Source organism: Puma concolor, chromosome E3 (genome assembly GCF_028749965.1).
Source record: "Puma concolor isolate L17-30 chromosome E3, mPumCon1.1.hap2, whole genome shotgun sequence".
NCBI classification, from domain to species: domain Eukaryota; kingdom Metazoa; phylum Chordata; class Mammalia; order Carnivora; family Felidae; genus Puma; species Puma concolor.
In genome coordinates this window covers 10,907,466-10,929,437 of record NC_141682.1, presented here as the reverse complement: position 1 = coordinate 10,929,437, position 21,972 = coordinate 10,907,466, and the positions used below count along the sequence as shown (strand labels likewise).

Below are 21,972 nucleotides of genomic sequence, written 5' to 3'. Positions count from 1 at the left end.
CCCGCGCGCCACCGCTCCAGGCCAGCCACGCTGACAGGGCCTCCCAGACCAATCACACAAAGACGAAAACAGCCGAACGTCCCTTCCTGGAGCGACCTGCCTTCTCGGAAGTCGATGCGGTCGGGTCTCGCCTTCCTCTCACTAGCGGGCTGGACGCCAGGCCTCCCTTGGCAACCGCGGCCTCTAGCAACCGACACCCCCGCTACCCTCGGTCTCGCTGGTGCTCTCTCTGCGCAGGCGCAAAAGGGGTGGGCCCAAGTCTTCCGCCGGCGACCGGCGTCCCCCGTGTGCTCGGGGCGGGGCTTGCGTGATGGCGTCACAGGGCGGGGCTTCGGGCGCGGGAAGAGGCGGCGGGAGAATGGAGGTGCGGGAGAGCGGCGGTGGCGCAGGAGAGCTGGGGACCCAGGACCCTGCCCCCGCCTCCGGCAAGACCGCGGGCAGCGCGAGCCACTACGAGCTGCCGTGGTGAGGACCTAGGCCATAAATGATGGGTGCTCTGGACGTGTGGATGGGCGAGTGGGCGGGCCGCGTCCCGTGGGGAATCCAGGGGCTGGAGCTTGTTCCAGGGGCTCCTTAGCGGGGCAGGAGGTCCCGGGACGGCGTCGAGTACATTAGTATTTGGAGAGGGCGAGGGATGCGCTTCGTTGACCCCACCTAGCTCAAGAGTGGCGGGTCTGAAGTCTGGCGGGGGGGGGGGGGGGTCCTCGGTCAGAACCGAGACCTGCGATCACAGACTGTGTTAATAGCCGCCTCCTGTGACCACCCACTCAACACCCGGCGCTGTGCCTGGGGCGACTCTGATGTCGGGAAGCGTTGGTTGCAGATTCGGAACTCGGGGTTGCGTGCACAAGGTGCATCCTGGGTAGCTAAGAGGAGCTGGTGACATGGGAAGCCACCTCACGGGCACAGGTGTGGTATGGATGATCCGCTCCGGTTCCACTCCCTATGCGCGTGGTAATGGCTTTACTCTCTCGCCTGTGTGTGTGCCCATCCTTCCAGACCACCCCTCTTGACCATAGTAGGCACCTTAATGGAGTGCAGTACAGCCCACTGGGCTATCCACAGCTGCACTGTCCAGTCCCCCAGCCGCTAGCCACTTGAGTCTATGGAGTGCACCGGAAATGAGGCTAGTCCCAATTGAGATGGGCTCTAAGTGTACAAAATACACTGGATTTCCAGGACTTAGTATTTAAAAAATCTCATTAGTAATTGTTACATTAACTACATGTTGAAATAATACTCTTTCGGATATATTAGGTCCAATAAATTATTTAAAAAAATTTTTTAATGTTTATTTTTGAGAGAGACAGAGCACAAGTACGTAAGGGGAAGAGAGAGGGAGACACAGAATCCAAAGCAGGCTCCAGGCTCCGAGCTGTCAGCACAGCCCCTAGGTTCAATAAATTACTAGTAAAATTAACTTTACCCGTTTTCTTTTTATCTTAAAAAAATTTTTTTTTTTTGAAATTGAGACAGAGGTAGTGTGGGGGAGAGGGGCAGAGTTAGAGAGAGAAGGAATCCCAAGCAGGCTCCACTCAGCACGGTGCCCAATGCGGGGCTCAACACAGGGCTCCATGCCACGACCCTAGGACCACGGCCTGAGCTGAAATGGAGTCACATGCCGAACCAACTGAGCCACCCGGGCGCCCCTTTTTACCTTTTTTAAGGTGGTTGCTAGAAAGTGTAAAATTACATATGTGGCTTAAGTTACATTTTTTATGCACAACACTAGATGCTTACTTCCTTATACAAAACACACGACTGTCATGAGCTTCCACTGGATAGGGAAAGAATAGAGAGTCGACAAGTAGACATGTATATTTGCTGATGACAGGTGGCATGGGGTAAGTGGGTCTGGTGGTCAGGGAAGGCCTTTGATGAGCTATTTCAGCAAAGGCTGGAATTCAGGGAGTAAGCCATGTGGCAATGTGGAGAAAGCTTTCAGGCAGGGGGAGCCCCTCTGAAGGCCCTGAAGGAGGAACATGTTTGCCTTGTTCAAAGTCTAGCTTAAATTTCAGCACCTACATTCCTCGGTGGTGATTCCCTTCCTCTGGGCTTCCACAGCTCTTGTATTTTTTTTTTTTAATGTTTTACTTATTTTTGAGAGAGCGCAAGCAGGGGAAGGGCAGAGAGAGAGGGGGATGGAGGATCTGAAGGGGGCTCTGTGCTGACAGCAGCGAGCCTGATGCAGGGCTTGAACTCACGAACCTCGAGATCATGCTCTGAGCTAAAGTCAGACGCTCAATCGACTGAGCCACCCAGGCACCCCAGCCCTTGGTTTATATAACCAGTTTATCACTGTAGTGGGATTTGTTAAGCTCTGTATGCTTGCTAATAGGAAAGGCCTTTAGAGCAAGAACAATGTCTCGCTCGTTCCTATACCTTCCACTTTGCGGCCCTTAACATCTCAAACCCCTGGGACGCCTGGGTGGCTCAGTCGTGAGATCAGGCCCCTAGTTGGGCTCTGCACTGACAGCGTGGGGCCTGCTTGGGATTCTGTCTCTCTGCCCCTGCCCCACGCACACACCGCTTTCCCTCAAAATAAATAAATAACTGAAAAAAAAAAAAATAAAAGACACCTGGAAAGGGCTGAGTAGGAACAAGAAATGAGTTGGAACAAGAAATGAGTTGGAACAAGCATGCTCCAACGGCTGGTCTTGGAGGAGAGCTCTTTATTGACTGCACTATGTGTCAAACAAGCTTCTTTGCATGAGGCTGCTTTTGGAGGGGATGCCGGCCGAGGGTAAATCAGAGAGTATAATAAAGGGCAGAGGAAGTACTAATGGTCACATCATTGCAAATCCACTCCCACTTCTGTTCTCAGAGCTCGAGAAGGTCATCTTCTTGTGACATAGCTTGCTTACTAATTTAAAAGGAGAGAAGCATGGCTCTGAGTAAGCCACTAGCCTGTCCGCACAGGATCACAGGGCCGGCCTGTGGAGTCTGTCTAGCCAGCCCTGCGGTGCACCTGGCGCAAGTCTGCAGAAAGTGGCAGGTGAGGGACGAGAAGGGGGCTTGGTTGCACCCGGGTCCGTCAGATCAGGTGTCGGCGCCTCATGTTCTGAGACTCTGTTGTGACGGGCCGACTGTGCCGCTGCACAGTGTCACGTTGTTCCAGATGGCCCGCGCTGGCCCTTCTCCAGCAACAACAGGTGTTCCTCTGCTGCGGAGGGTTTGAAGCCTTCGGCGCACAATTCTTAGGCGCTTAACCTTTCAAATGGCACTGAGATGCCTCTTGAAATTTAAAACCTGCAGCATTTACTATATTTAAATTGAATGTATGTAGCCTTCTTTTTTTTTTTCTTTAACATTTTATTTATTTTTGAGACAGGGAGAGACAGAGCATGAACAGGGGAGGGTCAGAGAGAGGGAGACACAGAATCTGAAACAGGCTCCAGGCTCTGAGCTGTCAGCACAGAGCCCGACGCGGGGCTCGAACTCACGGACCGTGAAATCATGACCTGAGCCGAAGTCGGCCGCTTAACCGGCTGAGCCACCCAGTAGCCCCTATGTAGCCTTCTGACAGGGCTCTCGGGATTGCCCTCTAGTGCTTTCTTTTGGGCCTTCTGAAAATAGTCCTGTCAAGATCTTTATGTGTTTTCTTAAAAACAGGGTTGAAAAATACAGGCCAGTGAAGTTGAGTGAAATTGTCGGCAATGAAGACACTGTGAGCAGGCTGGAGGTGAGTAATTTTTTTTGTTTTGTTTTTGAGCTGATCTTAAGTCACATTCTTGTGGCTTTGACAAGCTCAAGGCATTTGCAGGAAGACGGCAGAGATAGTGAGGGGCGGGGCGGGCCTGGAATCCAGAAGAATTAAGGGATGGAGAGACAGTCTGGAGATTAGAAGCCATAGTGGATAACGTCACATGTTTAAAGGGCTGGCTAATTGGAGGGGGTTTCCCTGACTTGTTCTGTGTTGTTCTAGAGCAGGGATGGCAAACTTTTTCTGTAAAGACCTACTAGTCAATAGCTTAGGCTTTGCAAACCATGTAAGGTCTTTGTCCAATATTCTTAATTTTTAATTTTTAAATTTTTTGTTTGTTATTTTTTATTAAAATTTTTTTTTTTCATTTTTAATGTTTATTTTCCAGAGAGAGAGAGACAGAGAGTGTGCAAGCGGGGGAGGGGCAGAGAGACAGAGACACAGAATCCAAAGCAGGTTCCAGGCCGTGAGCTGTCAGCACAGAGCCCCACGCGGGGCTCGAACTCACAAGCTGTGAGATCATGACCTGAGCCGAAGTCAGATGCTTAACTGACTGAGCCACCCAGACTCCCCTAAAATTTTTTTAGTGTTTATTCATTTTGAGAGAGAGAGAGAGAGAGAGAGAGAGAGCGCGTGCAAGTGGGGGAGGGGCAGAGAGAGAGAATCCCAAGCAAGCTCCTTGCTCTCAGCACAGAGCCTGACGTGGGGCTCGATCCCATGAGCTGTGAGATCATGACCTGAGCCGAGATCAAGAGTCAGACGCCTAACCGGCTGAGCCACCCAGGCACCCCAATATTCTTAATTTTTTAAAACGATCCTTTAAACATGTAGAAACTGTTCTTAGCTAGGGGGCTTATAAAAACAGGTCTTAGGGGGCGCCTGGGTGGCGCAGTCGGTTAAGCGTCCGACTTCAGCCAGGTCACGATCTTGCGGTCCGTGAGTTCGAGCCCCGCGTCAGGCTCTGAGCTGATGGCTCGGAGCCTGGAGCCTGTTTCCGATTCTGTGTCTCCCTCTCTCTCTGCCCCTCCCCCGTTCATGCTCTGTCTCTCTCTGTCCCAAAAATAAATAAACATTGAAAAAAAAAAAATTTTAAAAACAGGTCTTAGGCTGGATGGCCCCCACCTCCCCCCAACACCTCTTTACAGTAGTTTGCCAGCCCCTTCCTAGAGGGACTAAGTGACAGGACAGCTGGCTTCAGGACGACAGGAATAGGAACAAGCAGAAATGTTCACTGCAGAGCAAGCTTTGAAATCCTAGTTCTAGAGGTCTTCAGGCGGAATCTAGAAGCCCAGCCGTTTGAGACCTGACAGAGACAATCTCTGCAGTAACTGGGACTTAGACTTCAACAGCTACCGAGATATTTATTTCTTTTACACCTTTACTCATCTTACAGATATTTGAGTATCTTTCGTGGGCCAGATATGGTCCAGTGTTAGGAGCTGTTGATAGAAGGGTCAACAAAATAGACATGACCCCTGCCCGTGTGGGATTAGTCTCACCCCTGCCCCTGAAATCAACAGGTACTGTGATGAGCAGTCTGCCAGAGGAGGTACAGGCTGCTGTGGAAGCAATCAGGGAATAAACCTGCTCACAGTATCTTAATTCTCAAATGGAACAAGGGACGGCAAAGATAGGTATGTGAGAGTTAGCCAGACATGGGGAGCGGGGGGCGGAGCTAGGGAAGGCAGCAGGAATGGCATGTGCAAAGGCCCAGAAGTGAGAGGGCCTAGCTTGCTCTGGGGGAGGGGCGGGGATGCCATCTGAGTGGAACACACAGAACAGTGCTTTCCAGACATTAATGGGTGTAGGAATTGCCTACAATTAATTAATTAATGGGTGTAGGAATTGGTAGCAATGCAGGTCTGATCCAGTAGGTCTGGAGTGGGGCCAGGGAATCTGCATTTCTGACAGGCTCCCGGAGGATGCCGATGCCGCTGGTCCTTGGAGCCCACAGGGTAACAAGGCTGTAGAGCGTGTGTATCGGGAGGTATGAGAAATGAGCTGGTGAGGTGAGCACGGCCTCATGAGCCCTGTGGAAGAGTTGGGGCTTCATAGGGAGGGCGGCAAGGAGTCCTCCAAGGGCATCAGTCAGGTGCAAAGGTTTTAATAGATGTGCATTCTAGAAAATTGGGAAATTGGTTGTGGTTGCAGTAGGGAAAATGCATGGGAGTGGGGCGGGATTAAAGACCAGCTAGTGACCAGTTAAAAGCGATCCAGGAGAGAGGTCATAGACAAAGGAAGTGGCAATGTGGCTGAAGAGAAGGAAATGGACTTGAGATAAAGGAAAAAGGATGGCCAGGCCTCTGTAATTGAGGCACTATGTGGGGCAGGGGGTGTAGGGGAGGCCCATTCCAGGATAGCCATGACCTCCCGGTTCCCGGCATGGGCAATAGGATTGACAGTCCACACAACGGGAAGCCTGAGTGGGGTTTCAGGTGTGAGGGGGAATGAGGACTTCGGTTCGGAATATGCAGAGGTGAGAGCTCCGTGGGGCATCCGCGTGGAGAAACTGGTGGCCGTGCTAGCCCACGGGCCTGTGTGGCTGCGGACGCTTGGTGCCTCAGGTCTGCAGATGAGTCAGTTCTGATGCACATTTCTTTCTTCAGGTCTTTGCAAGAGAAGGGAATGTGCCCAATATTATCATCGCTGTAAGTACCTGGTCCCAGCCCTCCCTGTTGGACGTCTTAGAGTCTCACTTTCCCTCCAAGAGCCTAAGTGCGCAGAGCTTCCTGGTCAGAGAGGCCCATGGCCACCGAAGCCCTGGCCTTCCTCTTGGCAGGGAAGCGTTCCGCTCCAGGTGGTCAGGAGGCCTGTGGGTTGGTGGCCGTATTGATTTGGGGTGGGGGTTTGAGGGGGAGGCGAGCGCAACAGTGGGGAACAGTAACTCAAGAGCTGAGGCGAGTTCATCCTGTCGGCCTGAAGCCCCCTCGATCTCCTCCTAGGGCCCCCCAGGAACGGGCAAAACTACAAGCATCCTGTGTTTGGCACGCGCCCTGCTGGGCCCAGCATTCAAGGACGCAGTCTTGGAGCTCAACGCCTCAAACGACAGGTACACCTGGGAGTTAGGACCCCCTGAAGGGTGACGAGTGTTTGAGGTTGAGTTGCCATAGAAACCGCCTTTCTGCAGTTCTGTGTTGTACCTGGAGTTTGTCTCGCCAGCTCTGTGTTTTCCTTTGATCCTCCCCCGTGAACAATGAGAGTCTCTAGCCTGTAGACGTGGCATCATAAGCACTTGAACTGCTCGTCTACTTTTCTTTTTTTTTATGTTTTTATTTTTGAGAAAGAGGGAGAGTACGAGCAGGGGAGGGGCGGGGGGGGGGGCTGGGGACAGAGGATCCAAAGGAGGCTCCACACTGACAGCAGAGAGCTTGATGCGGGGCTCGAACTCATGAGATCATGACCTGAGCTGAAGTCGGACACTCAACTGACTGAACCACCCAGGCAGTGCCACTTTGTGTTTTTTTTAATGAAAGTTTTGTTTTTTTTAAATGTTTTTAATGTTTATTTTTGAGAGACAGAGATAGAGCACAAGTGGGAGAGGAGTAGAGAGAGAGAGAGAGAGAGAGAGAGACAGAATCTGAAGCAGGCTCTGGGCTTTGAGCTGTCAGCACAGAGCCCGATGTGGGGCTCGAGCCCACGAACCACGAGATCATGACCTGAGCCAAAGTCGGACACTTAACCAATGGAGCCATCCAGGTGCCCCTTTTTTTAATGAAAGTTTTAGAAGTTATTTGTATTTTCTTATTATTTATTTATTTATATTATGCTTATTATTTTGAGAGAGACAGAGCACAAGCGGAGGAGGGGCAGAGAGAGGGAGACACAGAATCCAAAGGAGGCTTCAGGCTCTGAGCTGTCAGCACAGAGCCTGACGCAAGGCTCGAACTCACGAACTGTAGGATCATGACCTGAGCCGAAGTCGGATACCTAACTGACTGAGCCACCCAGGTGCCCCTAATGTTTGTTTATTTTTGAGAAAGAGAGTGAGCCAGGAAAGGGTGTAGAGAGAGAGGGACAGAGGATGCAAAGTGGGCTCTTCACTGACAGCACAGAGCCCGGTGCCGGGCACGAACTCACGAACCAAGAGATCATGACCTGGGCTGAAGTTGGACGCTTGACCGACTGAGCCACCCAGGCACCCCTAAAAATTATTTTTAATTTTTGTGGTAAAGTACACATAACCGTAAAATGTGTCATCTTAAAAAATTGTTTTTAAGATTTTATTTTATTTTTCTAAGTAATCTCCACACTCCACGTGGGGCTTGAAGTCACAACCCCCAGATCGAGAATCACACGCTCTACCGCCTGAGCCAGCTGGACGCCCCCCCATCTTCAGAATTTCCAAGAGCACAGTTCAGCAGCGTTAAGTACGTTCACGCTGTTGTGCAGCCATCCCCACAACTCGGTTCCCTGCAGAACCGAGAGTGGATGTCCATTCAACAACGACTGTCCGTTTCCTTCTCCCCCAGCCCTGGGCAGCCACGTTTCTACCTTCTGTTTCGACGACTGTGACTCCTCTAGGGACCTCTCGGAGGTGGAATCCTCTAGCATTTGTCTCTTCCTAACGGGCCTGTGTCGCTCAGCATAATGCCCTCGGGGCTCTTCCGTGTTAGAACAGGTGTCAGAATACCCTTCCTTTTTACCACCGAGTAGTATCCCCCTGCGAGGACGGACCGCCACATTTTGCTTATCCTTTCCTCTGGTTCGGCCCCCTGCATCGCTTCCATCTTGTGGCCGCTGTGAACATGGGTGTACCAACAGCTCTTTGAGACCCCGCCTCAGTTATTTTGGATATATGCTCAGAAATGGACTCGCTGGATGATTTTCGGCCACTCAGTTTAGATTTTGTAGGAACCGCCACACTGTTTTTCCACGGTGGCTGTGCCACTTTGCACTCCTATCAACAGTGCCTTGTTCCCCGACATCTTCACCAACGCTTGTTATTTTCTGTTTTCGTTGGTGATGGTAGTCATCCTGATGGGTGTGAGGTGCTGTTTGCTTTTTTTTTTTTTTTTAAGTTTATTTATTTTTGAGACACGGAGAGACAGTGCGTGAGTGGGGGAGGGGCCGAGAGAGGGAGACACAGAATCCGAAGCAGGCTCCAGGCTCCGAGCTGTCAGCACAGGGCCCGACGCGGGGCTCAAACCCACGAACTGCGAGATCACGACCTGAGCCGAAGTCGGAAGCTTAACCGACTGAGCTACTCAGGTGTCCCCTGTGCTGTTTACTCTTTAGATGAAAACAGTAGAGGATTATGAAACGAGGAACCGTTGAATAAAAATGTCTGTCTTTGGTTATTCCTTGAGGCATGGTTCTCAGCTCTTTATTTTTTTAATTTAAAAAAAAAATTTTTTTTTAATGTTTTATTTATTTTTGAGACAGAGAGAGACAGAGCATGAATGGGGGAAGGTCAGAGAGAGAGGGAGACACAGAATCTGAAGCAGGCTCCAGGCTCTGAGCTGTCAGCACAGAGCCTGACGCGGGGCTCGAACTCACGGACCGTGAGATCATGACCTGAGCCGAAGTTGGACGCTTAACCGACTGAGCCACCCAGGCGCCCCTAATTTTTTTTTTTTAACGTTTATTTATTTTTGAGACAGAGAGAGACAAAGCATGAACGGAGGAGGGTCAGAGAGAGGGAGACACAGAATCTGAAACAGGCTCCAGGTTCTGAGCTGTCAGCACAGAGCCCGACGTGGGGCTTGAACTCACAGACCCCGAGATCATGACCTGAGCCGAAGTCGGCCACCCAACCGACTGAGCCACCCAGGCGCCCCGGTTCTCAGCTCTTTAATATTTTCCTGTGGGTCTTTTTTTTTTTTGTAAATGTTTATTTATTTATTTTGAGAGAGAGAGAGAGAGAGAGAGAGAGCAAGTATGAACATGACTGGGGGAGGGGCAGAGAGAGAGGGAGACAGGATTTGAAGCGGGTTTTGCACTGACAGCAGAGAGCCCGATACGGGGCTCGAACTCACGGACCATGAGATCATGACCTGAACTGAAGTTGGACACTTAACTGACTGAACCACCCAGGCACCCCTATACTTTGCTGGTTTCGAAGATCCAAACATCCCTGAAACAGGCAATGCCCTTCAAATATGACTAACCGCTCATCCGTTGTCGCAAATGGCCCTGGGATTGATCCATTTTGTAAATACCGAGTCCGGATGTCAGATACAAGTAGGTTCTAGCCTATTGTCACTTCTTGTTCTACTCACACTTGATTCGTCAGACTCACTACTTTTGAAAACTCTGGTGGCTTATCATCTTGAGAAAATGGCCCATAATTATAAAATAGTTCCAAGTTTAGATTTATTAACACCAATTCGAACAATCAGTACAAGGGTTGTTTTTTTTTTTCCATCTGTTTCCTTCCGGTCCCCTTCGTATACAACACCTACCTTCAGCTCTTGACCCCCGTAAACTACCCTGTACATGCTGGTGGGCACACATCATGGGAGATGAGAGAATACTGTCACGTGACCTTTTAGCAAACCGGGATGGTCAGGTTCCTGTCACAAGATCCCGGGGAATGAAGTCCTTCCTGTCGAATGACTAACTGGATGGAAATATATTTTATTTTTTGTCCTCGGAACTACACTGTGCATTCCTTGATGCCGAAGTTTGAGAAAATTCACCGACGATGCTGGCATCGTGGGGTGGTCTGACTGTGGTCAGCCTCACCGTCCTCATTAGCGTCTGGGTGCTGTTCTTTGTCTCTCTGTGGTCATTTTCTGATTTATCTGATAATGTGGAATGCCCTCCTGTCATCTGTTTTCTTGTTGACATTGTAGGTGGAAAATGAAGCGTTTTGAATTTTCAGCTGCAGTCGATGAATGCTTTAAAAACAACAAAGAGGGCGTATTTGAACTTCTTTTGTACCTTCTGGAAAGGGAGTGCAGTGCCCCCAGGGACACAAAACACTGGAGGGTAGGGCGGTAGTGACTGTTTTTCACACGACTGACCAATGGCACCAGTGTAGGCAAGTGCAGCAGCCTTGCGTTTTCTTAAGACAATCCCCTTTTTAGCATCATTGGGAATAATTGATAAGTAACGATGAAATAGTTACTAGGATGATGACACTGCCAGTTAGTCTGAAGATACAAAGTTTCAAGAATAAGGTCGCTTAGACCCATGATGAACCCCAGATTATAAAAGGGTCCGTTGGACTCCTAGGGTAATTGCAAGATAAAATGAGTTTCATCCCAGCAAAAGAAGTAAATTTGGTTCTTGGGAGACCTCCAAGAAAGAATAAAAGTAACGAACTGTTGATCCTTATAAAAAGTTCTAATTGCCCCAAAACCCTAGAAACGAAAGTCATTTCCATGGTGGCGTTCCGGGGGTTGGAAGTCCCTATGAAGGCACTTGGACTTGTCTCAGAAGGTGATGGTACCGTTCTGCCTTGTTGTTTCAGGGGCATTGATGTCGTGAGGAACAAAATCAAAATGTTTGCCCAGCAGAAAGTCACCCTCCCCAAGGGGCGGCACAAGATCATGATCCTCGATGAAGCAGACAGGTAGAGTGCTTTGCCAAGTATACACATTGACCTTGGCTTCTCAGTCCCCTGTCGGACTTAACATGAAGTCGGGAGGGAAAACTCTCACCTTTGCACTTTTGGGGCAGACTGGCTTATCGCATCTTTAGAAAGCGATTTTGTAGTGGCCTAAGCCTTAAACCTTATCTTTTTTAAAATTTTTTTTTTTTAACGTTTTTTATTTATTTTTGAGACAGAGAGAGACAGCATGAACGGGGGAGGGGCAGAGAGAGAGGGAGACACAGAATCGGAAGCAGGCTCCAGGCTCTGAGCCGTCAGCCCAGAGCCCGACGCGGGGCTCGAACCCACGGACCGTGAGATCGTGACCCGAGCTGAAGTCGGATGCCCAACCAACTGAGCCACCCAGGCGCCCCTTAAACCTTATCTTTATTAAGTAACTTACAAACAATCATCTAAGACATAAGTCAGTTAATGTGTTCGTTCCAACATCACTTACGTGAATAATTTAAATGATGCATTTTTTTCATTGTGGTGAAATACACATAAAGTTTACCATTTTAACCATTTTCAAGCATCCAGTTCAGTGGTATTTAATCGTCCTAACCCTCTGAGGTGGGTCATATCATTATGTCCTTATAGGTGACTTTGAGGCTTACGTAGGATTTTTCCCCCTAGTGCATTTTATTTATTTATTTATTTATTATTTATTTAAAAAAGATTCCGAGTGTAGTTGACAGTGTTACATTAGTTTCAGGTGCACAACATAGGGATTCAACATCTATACATTACGCTGTGCCCATCACAAGTGTGGCTACCGTCTGTCATTGTGCGACACCATTATAATATCACTGACTATGTTTCCCTATGCGGTGCCTTTGAAAATTTTTTTCATGTTTATTTATTTTGAGAAAAAGAGAGCAGGGGAGGGGCAGAGAGAGGGAGATAGAGAATCTCAAGGAGGCTCCTCACCGTCCGCGCAGAGCCCGACTCAGGGCTCAATCTAACCAATCGTGAGATCGTGACCTGAGCGGAAATCAAGAGTGGGATACTTAACCAACTAAGCCATCCAGATGCGCCTATGCTGTACCTTTAATACCTGTGACTTACTCGTTCCGTAACTGCAAGGCTGTGTTTCCCTTCACCCCATTTTGCCCTTCCCCGCCCCGGCTCAGGTAGTTTGCCTAAGATCCCATAGCGGTGAGTGTCTCACCTCCCTGCCTGTGTGAGACCCGCGTGGACCCCGGAGAAAAGCTGAGTGAACTCAGTCTGGAGATCAGGGCTCCCAGGGTCTCTGGGGAGGGTTCTGTGTCCAGTGGGCCCTGGGTCCCAGTGGCGAGCTGCCCCTGTGTTTTCCTTCTCAGTATGACCGATGGAGCCCAGCAAGCCTTGAGGAGAACCATGGAAATCTACTCCAAAACGACTCGCTTCGCTCTTGCTTGTAACGCTTCGGATAAAATCATAGGTGAGGGTCAGCTCTGCGTGGCATGGGGTCCACACGTGGCGCTCACGTTGGCTCTTTAGCAACAGAACAGCAGGGGCTTTTTGATTGCCTGCGGTGGGCTGAGCACTACAGAATCAGCTTTTTCATTTAATCTTCTGTAATTCGATGTGAAGGTATTATCAGCTCCACATTAGAGGTGAGAACACTGGAGCTCAGAGAGGCCGGGTCGTTTGCCCAAAGTCACACAGCAGGCGGAGGAGCTGGGACTGGAATCCCAGGCCCATGCAACTCTTGCACTATCGCAGGCACACGCGACATTTTGATCTGTACGTAGCGCCACGGTCCCTGCCTTGCTCCAGACGTGCTCCTGCACTTTCTGCCTGCTCTGAGCGCTTGGCACGGTCTCAGTCTGCACATGGGGCTTTGTCATTACCAGGAACTGCCCCCTCTGTGGAAGCTTACCTGTCAGTCTGCTCTGACCGGGCGCCTGGCCGGCCCTCCCCGAGGTCTGTCTGCTTCCTCACTCACAAATCAAGAGTCCACACTCAGCCCGACCAAACCGCCCCTACTGATTGCTTTTAAATGTGAACTCATCGGAACTAAATGCTCTTCTTATCGGTACTGATAAGCCAAATACATAACTAAGGTTATGTTATGGAGCTTCCTGATTCCAGAGAAGTTGAAATGGACTGACTCTTAGGACTCCCAGGATTTTTGAATGCACATAAAAACTCACAGGAGTGCATTCCTTGAAAGCGTGTGTGAGCACAGGACAGACAGGGAGACCCGAATGGGGCTTAGGGATCGTAGAGAAGCTGCTGTCATAGTCTAAATCTAGGGTGAGGGGCAGCTTCTGGAATTCTGCATCTGTCTAGCGGTTCTCTGCCCTGGCTGTGGTCAGAATCTCCTGTGGAGCCCTTACAGAAACCACAAGATGTCCCGTGCTCACCCTGGACTGGCTGGGCGGTGACACCCAGCACTGACTCACCAGCAGGCTGTGGCATGTGGGTGTCTCTATCCTGGAGGGGCTTTTTCCCCTTCTGGAAGCTGCCTGGGGCAGTGCTGGGGAGAGGCCTCTCTTGTTGCCGCTTCTTGGTTGATCCTTTGAAACTTGGCCCTCATTTCCGAGCGGAGAGAGCACAGGCTGGGAAGGGAGCACGGTGCCGGCGTGGCTGATGCTGATGCACGCACAGTGCCACCAGGCCGCCCTCTGGGGACAGCCTCACCCTCCTGTCCCTTCAGAGCCCATTCAGTCCCGCTGCGCAGTCCTGCGCTACACAAAGCTGAGCGACGCCCAGGTCCTGGCCCGGCTGATGACCGTGCTGGAGCAGGAGAAGGTGCAGTACACAGATGACGGCCTGGAAGCCATTATCTTCACCGCCCAGGGAGACATGAGGCAGGTGCGTGTCGCTGCGGCCACCTCCTGGGCTCGTGCCCCGGGTCCCAGGGGGAAGCAGGGAGTGGCGGCTATGCAGACAGGGCACATCCCCGGGGCGGGGAAACCCCACACGCCATCGGGGCCTGGGGCTGATGGAGGGCAGACCTGTGGGGGGGTGCTGCTCCCAGCCGGGTGACGGGGTGGTGGGAGGAGCCCGGGAGGGGGAGGGGCAGGACCGCAAATCTCCCTCCACGTGCGCTTGTCCCTCCACAGGCGCTCAACAACTTGCAGTCGACTTTCTCGGGATTCGGCTTCATCAACAGCGAGAACGTGTTCAAGGTACAGGAGCCGGTGGGGCCCCCGGGAGTCCTGCACCTCGGTGTTGCCGCCGCGGGCTGTGCTGGGGCCGCTGCTCCGGGTGTCCGCGTGCGCTCGCCCCGCGCAGACTCCGGAGGGTGTCGGGCGCGCCCCCGCACGTGGGGAGGTGGCCTTGGTCGCTCACCCACCCCCAGGGTCACCCCGAGGGTCCTCATGTGGCCCCGCTCGCAGAGGTTCTCAGCATCCGGTGGCCGAGGACACAGGCTTCCGCTGCGCTCCCCCAGATCACATGGTCCCGCTGCTGGAGGGTGAACGCTGAGCCCCTGCCCCCCCCCCGCCTTCCGCACCCACCCAGTCCAGGGACAAAGATTCCCGCTCTCCCACATTGGCAAAGGGTTTTCCTCCTGGAAATACTTTTGAAAATTGGCTAGTGCATCCTGACAACTCGGGGTCTGCGTGCTGGAGACCAGCTTCCCCCTTATTTGGGGGTAAAGGCTGGGTACAGCTCCCCATGTATTCAGACCTTAGCAAGTCTGGGGGTAAAAAGAGCCGCGTTGAAAGCCTGTTTAGCCCCTGGTGGCAAATGTGTTTTCGAGGACACTCTGGGAACTTGCTTAGTCTCCTCTAGATAGTTCAGGCCCCGGGTCATCTGGGAGCAGACCTTCGAGGGCTCAGGAAAGCACGATTTCTGAGGGAAGTTAACTGAGCTGGGAAGACAAATCCCAGGGCGGCGTGGGGCGTCAGAGCGGAGGGCAGAAGGCTTTTCATTGGAAGTTGTACATGTGGATCTTGAGCTGGAGGGTGGAGTGGGGTCTCCAGGCCAGTGGAGGCAGGGGCAGGGGGGAGGCCCCAGGCTCAGCGACACCCGCGCACCACCTGCAGGCTCTGAAGTGAGGGACTGTCTCCGGGGAATCCGGTTCCTATTCCAGGTAGGAGGTCGGCCCACGAGGGCTCCCGATTCTTTTTTTTTTTTTTAATTTTTTTTTTTCAACGTTTTTTTTTTATTTTTGGGACAGAGAGAGACAGAGCATGAACGGGGGAGGGGCAGAGAGAGAGGGAGACACAGAATCGGGAACAGGCTCCAGGCTCCGAGCCATCAGCCCAGAGCCTGACGCGGGGCTCGAACTCACGGACCGCGAGATCGTGACCTGGCTCAAGTCGGACGCTTAACCGACTGCGCCACCCAGGCGCCCCGAGAGCTCCCGATTCTTAAGTGGATTCTGAGTGGTTCCGGGCAGGCCCTCCCGGGACCTGGTGACCTAAGGTGTGTGGCCGATGGCTTCCAATAAGACAGAAGATTCCGTCAGCCCCTGTTCGCTCAGCTTGTGCCTGGGGAATCTGTAACCACGTGTCAGAAGCTCTTCCTCACTGGGGAGGGGAACACCATATTCTGTCTGGTGACTCATCTGGTGGTGAGAGGGACGTTTCCAAACCTGGTCGTGTTTGCCGGAGAATTCGAGGAGGAAAGCCAGCTGAGAGGTTGCTTACACCAGTGGCCCCCCAGTTGGTCTGTCGGGGCTCCTCCCCAGATGGGCCCCCTCAGCCCCTGACAGGCCTTCCTTTCCGGTTTGCTCAGGTCTGCGACGAGCCCCACCCCTTGCTGGTGAAGGAGATGATCCAGCACTGTGTGAACGCCAACATCGACGAAGCGTACAAGGTTGGCCTCGAGCCTGCGTCCCTGACACGGGGGGAGCCTCTCTGTGCTAGGGACTTCACAAGCGTCGTTCCACTGAATTCTTTTTTTTTTTTTTTTTTTTTGAGAGAGGGTGTGAGTGAGAGGCAGAGAGAGCGAAAAGCGGGGCTCACCTTAAGGGGGCCTTCTGCTCACCCAAAATGGGGCTTGAACCCACAAACCGGGAGATGATGACCTGAGCTGAAGGCAGATGCTTAACCGACTGAGCCACCCAGGCGCCCCCTCCACGTAATTCTTAGAATAAGGCTAGGAGTTGGGTACGCGTCAGAGGGGAAAACTGATTGCGGGAGACTGAATTTCTTGCTCTAAATCCCACCGCTGACAAGCACTCAACCTGCGATTCAGAATCACACACACTTGTACTATAATTACATCCCCCACGAGGGGACTTTGTTGACCCAAGACCAGCCCAACTCCTTACGTGTCAGTGACACCATCTGTCTGCGGAGGGAGACTTCATCCTCTGGCCCTGCCTGAAGAGTGTGGGGATGGCTCACTGGGACCCAGTGGCCCCTGGTCGTCCAGGAGAGGCAGGACCGGGGACTTCTAGACTCACTATGGAGTCCAACCCAAGTGCAGATTCCAGGGGGCATCTTCAGGGTGCCGGTGACCCTCAGGTCCACCAGGGCGGCAGTGGTACGATTTAAGTCCATTGACCCGATTCTGGGAGGTCCCCCACACCCGGCTGCCAGCAAACTAGGCCAGAGGTGGACTGGGTTTAGGGGCCAGACGTAACGCAAACCCGAAGGGGAGACCTGGGCAGAGACCCCAACACACAGCCTTCATAAAGGCAGCCTTCAGATTTATGAACACTCAGCTTCCTTACCCTCTGTGTCCGTCCCAGGATGCCACCAAAGAAAACAACTGAGCCCGGACCCCGCAGTCTGGGTGGGCCGGGTGGGGTTGGAACTGGGGCCTGGGGTTGTGAGGGCAAGAGGTGGAGAGAACTCGGCTCCAGTGGGGGTTTGTTTGAGGCTCGGCTTGCAGGGGGAGCACCTCGTGACCTGCAGCTCCAGAGGGCACAGCAGACAGATGGTTCTGCCTCTTCCCCCAGGACTCACTGGGATGATTCATACGGCTTTTTGGGGGCCTTGGATAAAAATACTACGTGGCTGTTGTAGCAGACCACGCAATGCTTTTTCAAACGTTTGTGATGTTGGGGCGCCTGCCTGGCTCTGTCGATAGAGCGTGCGACTCTTAATCTTAGGGTGCCGAGTTCAGGCCCCACATGGGCATGGAGCCTACTGTAAATAAATAAACAATAAAACATTTGTGATATTCTCTCTGCTTGTTGGGAAACTCATGACCCCCCAGGCGATCTGGAGGGTCTGCCCGCTGGCCGTTCCCCTGGATCACTGGGTTGCCCAAGATGATCCGTCCACTCCCTGCGGTGTGACGGACCCAAGACTGGTGTGGCTTCAACTTCTTGTCGCCCCCCCGCCCCAGTACCCTTGTCACCACCTCGTCTCTTCCTGTTTAGATTCTCGCTCACCTGTGGCATCTTGGCTATTCACCGGAAGACATCATTGGCAATATTTTTCGAGTGTGTAAAACCTTCCAGATGGCAGAATATTTGAAACTGGAGTTCATTAAGGTCAGTGAGAGTACAGCGATGCCCCCCTCTCTCCCAGGGAATGCGGGCCACGTCGTGGGCTCTTCGTTTTGCTCACGGGCCTGGCCCCTGGAAGGCACACGGCAAGTGTCTTGACCACAGCAGAGGCCGGCGGCTCATCGACCGGGGGCCGGGAGATGGTTGAAACCTGTCCCCACCGGTCAGCGACCTCGGGTTCCTTAGGGTGGCTCTTCATTAGTGATTGATTTGTTCGTTTACCCTTAAGGTCGGGTTAATTGAGGTACAGTTTACATAGAGTACAGTCAACCTCTTGGGTGCCTTCTGTTGACAAAAGTGCTGTCTCATAAACGCCATGGCTTTATGATTCCCCGCTCCCCAAATATATGTGCCCCTCTGTAGTCAGCTCCTCCCCCAGCATCCAGAAGCCATTGATCTGCTTTCTGTTTGCAGGGACAGAATTTTCCAGAATGTCCTATAAATGGAATCAAGTAGAAGGGAGCCTTTTTTTTTTTTTTTTTTTTTTTTTTTTAAGGAAGAGAGTGAGCAGGGAGAGAGCAGACGGGGAAAGAGAGAGAGAGAATCCCAGGTAGGCTCCACACTCATTGCAGAGCCCAATGCAGGACTCGATCCCAAGACCCTGGGATCGTGACCTGAGTCAGACACTCAACCGACTAAACCACCCGTGCCCCTCCCCGCTTTACCTATGTATCTTTTTTTAAATTTTTTTTTTTTTTCAACGTTTATTTATTTTTGGGACAGAGAGAGACAGAGCATGAACGGGGGAGGGGCAGAGAGAGAGGGAGACACAGAATCCGAAGCAGGCTCCAGGCTCCGAGCCATCAGCCCAGAGCCCGACGTGGGGCTCGAACTCACGGACCGCGAGATCGTGACCTGGCTGAAGTCGGACGCTTAACCGACTGCGCCACCCAGGCGCCCCTTTTTTTTTTTTTTTAAATCTTGTTTTGTTTTTGGGGAGCCTTTGAGTCTGGCTTCTTCTGCTTCGCTTAACGCATTTAGGATTTGTTCACGCTGTCGCGGTGGGTCCTTCCTTTTACTGCCGAGCGCGTTCCACGCTTGCGTGGTCGCCAGTTGGAGGACGTTTGGGTGTCCGGGTTATGGGGACTCCACATAAGGCCACCGTAAACATTTGTGTGCGTGAATGTGTGTGAATGTGAACGTAAGTTTTTACTTCTCTGGGGACACTTCCCAGGAGGTGAGGTTGCTGGCTGTAACGGGAAGGGTATGTTGAACTTTTCAAGAAACTGCCAAGCCGATTTCCGAAGCGGCTGTGGTATTTTGCATTTCTGCCAGCAGCGGGAGTGTTCCAGATGATCCACGGCCTGGCCGGCACTTGGAATGTTTGGTTGATTTTTTTTTCGGTTGATTTTTTTTTAAAGCCATTCTAACAGATGCGTAGTAGTATCTGGTTGTAGCTTTATGTGCATTTCCCAGTAACCGAGGATGTCGAGCTCTCTTCCATGTGTTGATTTGCCTCCCACAGTCCTTAGCAAAGCAAAGTTCAGCTGGGTTGTTTTCTTGTTCTTGAGCTTTGAGAGTTACTTATATATTCTGGCTGCGAGTCCTTTATCAGGTATGTGTTTTACAAATATTTTAATATTTTTTCCAAGCCTGGTTTTTTTTTTTTTTCTCTTTAAGAGTATCTTACAGGGGCGCCTGGGTGGCTCAGTCGGTTGGGCAACCAACGTCACTCAGGTCATGATCTCACAGATCGTGAGTTCGAGCCCCACGTCGGGCTCTGTGCTGACAGCTCAGAGCCTGGAGCCTGCTTCGGATTCTGTGTCTCCCTCTCTCTCTGCCCCTCCCCTGTTCACGTTCCATCTCTCTCCTTCAAGAGTAAATAAACACTTAAAAAATTTTTTTAGTTAAAAAAAAAAAGTATCTTACAAGGAAATATCTCAACATCCTCTTAGAAAAAAATAAACTGAGCTTTAAACGTAACCTGTTATGACTTAGAGTTTATTTCCCAGCTGGAGTGTGAGTTCATTGCATCGAGTTTAAGTAAACTATTAGTTCAAGTTAAAAATAAAACATAAAGTGCTCCCTCATGTATTAACCAGATTTACGTTTGCTTTGTTTTTCAGGAAATTGGATACACTCACATGAAAATTGCAGAAGGTGTGAACTCCCTTCTGCAGATGGCAGGGCTCCTGGCCAGGCTGTGTCAGAAGACAATGGCCCCGGTGGCCAGTTAGGGGACAAGAGTCCTCCTCATCCGTCCGTGAGACCCAGTAGTCAGCGCCTTCTGATCTGGACAAAATGCTGCCTTAGATCAGCATGGGGACGCACCTTCCTCTCACACAGTTGTAGCCTTCACCTTCATGCGGCTTCCACGATAGTTTGCGCTCAGCCTCAGACTCACAGATGGAGTGAGTCTCAGACTCATGGCACAGACTCACAGGATGGAAAGGCCCCAGAGAACCTCCGGGGCATGGCACCCGATCTGGGCACGTGTGGCATTTCAGCTAATAAAAAAGCTGTCCAGGGGCACCTGGGTGACTCATTGGGTTGAGCGTCCGACTCTTGATCTCGGCTCAGTTCATGATCTCAAGGTTCATGAGATCAAGCCCCGCGTCGGGCTCTGTGCTGACGGCACAGGCTGCTTTGGATTCTCTCTCTTTCTCTGTCCCCCTCTCCTGCTCGTGCTCTGTCTCTCTCTCAAAATAAATAAGCATTAAAAAAATACAGTTTTATCAGCAGTAAGGTGGCACCACAAGGCCAGGAGGGAAACCGGCTTCCTGTCTCTGCCCCTAGCATCCTACAAGTAGAAAAGGTGATTTAGGAAGAGACCGACCAAGCTGATCTCAGTTCTTGTGGAAGCCTGCTGCGATTTACTACGGAGACAGACCTCTCAGAACAGCCTGGGGCAGCGGGCCCTTCGGCAGGACGGGCAGCGATCACGGGACGGTGTTACTGGGTATCCTGTGTGTGCATGCTGCCGTAGAAATCCCCAGGGAATTTTATAATAATTTGCATGACTGTTCCCACCCCCCCCCCCAAGGTACTATTTTTTTCAAACTGTAAAAAATCTCAATTGTACATAAGTGGAAAGAATGATGCAGTGAACTTCCCGTATCCACCACCCATCTTAAGTTTTACCAACATACGGCCATTCTGGTGTCCTCTTGTGTTCCCACCACCCTCCCCCATTCCGGTGGTTGAAGCAAATCCCTGATGTCGTGTTACAGGGGTTGGGGGTGACTCAGCTCCTGTGATTGGTGGTCTCGTGTGAAAGCTTCCATTGAGAACAGTTGTGTGTTGGGGTGCCTGGGTGGCTTGGTTGATTAAGCATCCGACTTAAACTTTTAACTTAAAAAAAAATTTTTTTTTAATGTTTATTTACTTTTGAGAGAGAGAGAGTGTGTGAGCCGGGGAGGGGCAGAGAGAGAGGGAGCCACAGATTCCGAAGCAGGCTCCAGGCTCCGAGCTGTCAGCACAGAGCCCGACACGGGGCTCAAACCCATGAACTGTGAGATCATGATCTGAGCCGAAGTCAGACGCTTAACTGACTGAGCCATCCGGGCGCCCCAAACTTTTAACTTTTTTAAGTGTTTTACTTATTTTTGAGAGAGAGAGTGTGTGAGCAGGGGAGGGGCAGAGAGAGAGGGAGACACAGAATCCGAAGCAGGCTCCAGGCTCTGAGCTGTCAGCACAGAGCCCGACATGGGGCTCGAACCCATGAACTGTGAGATCATGACCTGAGCCGAAGTTGGACGTAAATTTTTTTTTTTTTTTTTAAGAAAAAGAAAACAGCTGTGTGCCATGCTGGCTCCTGCCCTGTGGGCTCGAGGACAGAGGGTCCCAGCAGCTTGCCTCCTGTGTCCCCACTGCCGCAGAAACACAGATGGTGCTGGAACAGCTAGGCAAGCCCATGAGCCTTTCTTTAAATCCTCTCCCGGCCCAGGGTTGGCCACAGCGGCTCTAGAGCTCCCTTCCACTCTGCCATTCCTCCCAGGAAGGTTTGTCACCTGCCCGGGCCACAGCGTTGAATGGGACACTGAACTGATACAGGGAAGGCTCCCACGTAACTGGCTGTTTGGGTTAGGGCTCCAATTAGGGGAGAAAAAGAATTAAGGTCCTCAAAACCTGCAAGGTGAGGTTTTAGAAAAACATAGTTTCTCCATCTTATTTTTCATCTGGAGCTTCCATGGTCCCTGTGAGGTTTGGGGGGAGGCCCAGGGTCCAGAGGGTTCCCCACACCCAGTAACCATGGAGCCCGGAGCCCCCACCGCACCCCACCCCGTCTGAGCCTGTGAGATCAGGACTCCTGGGTGGGGAGTAACAAGTGGCCAACGATTGTTGTCATTTTTCCTTCTCGTTTCCCAACCTGTGGCACCAACTTATGGAAAGAGG

The 21,972-nt window shown here is 51.6% G+C and overlaps 1 protein-coding gene across 1 annotated transcript; it reads left to right on the top strand.

The window, feature by feature from the left end:
• The first annotated feature begins 295 nt into the window (after positions 1 to 295).
• Positions 296 to 19,985, top strand: RFC2 (replication factor C subunit 2). Its single transcript, XM_086692118.1, has 11 exons — positions 296 to 465; positions 3,613 to 3,682; positions 6,310 to 6,351; positions 6,646 to 6,752; positions 11,118 to 11,219; positions 12,560 to 12,660; positions 13,882 to 14,039; positions 14,291 to 14,356; positions 15,912 to 15,992; positions 17,509 to 17,622; positions 19,704 to 19,985. Exons 1-11 carry the CDS (start codon positions 311 to 313, stop codon positions 19,812 to 19,814), a joined length of 1,107 nt encoding a protein of 368 aa, XP_086548244.1. The 5' UTR covers positions 296 to 310; the 3' UTR covers positions 19,815 to 19,985.
• The last annotated feature ends 1,987 nt before the right edge of the window (positions 19,986 to 21,972 follow it).

What these genes read in the sequence shown, in the direction of transcription:
- RFC2 (XM_086692118.1), top strand. Translation starts at nt 311, where the DNA reads ATGGCGTCACAGGGCGGGGCTTCGGGCGCGGGAAGAGGCGGCGGGAGA. An exon ending in ACACTGTGAGCAGGCTGGAG is followed by an intron (nt 3,683 to 6,309) that starts GTGAGTAATTTT and finishes TTCTTTCTTCAG; the next exon opens with GTCTTTGCAAGAGAAGGGAA. An exon ending in CGCTTCGGATAAAATCATAG is followed by an intron (nt 12,661 to 13,881) that starts GTGAGGGTCAGC and finishes CTGTCCCTTCAG; the next exon opens with AGCCCATTCAGTCCCGCTGC.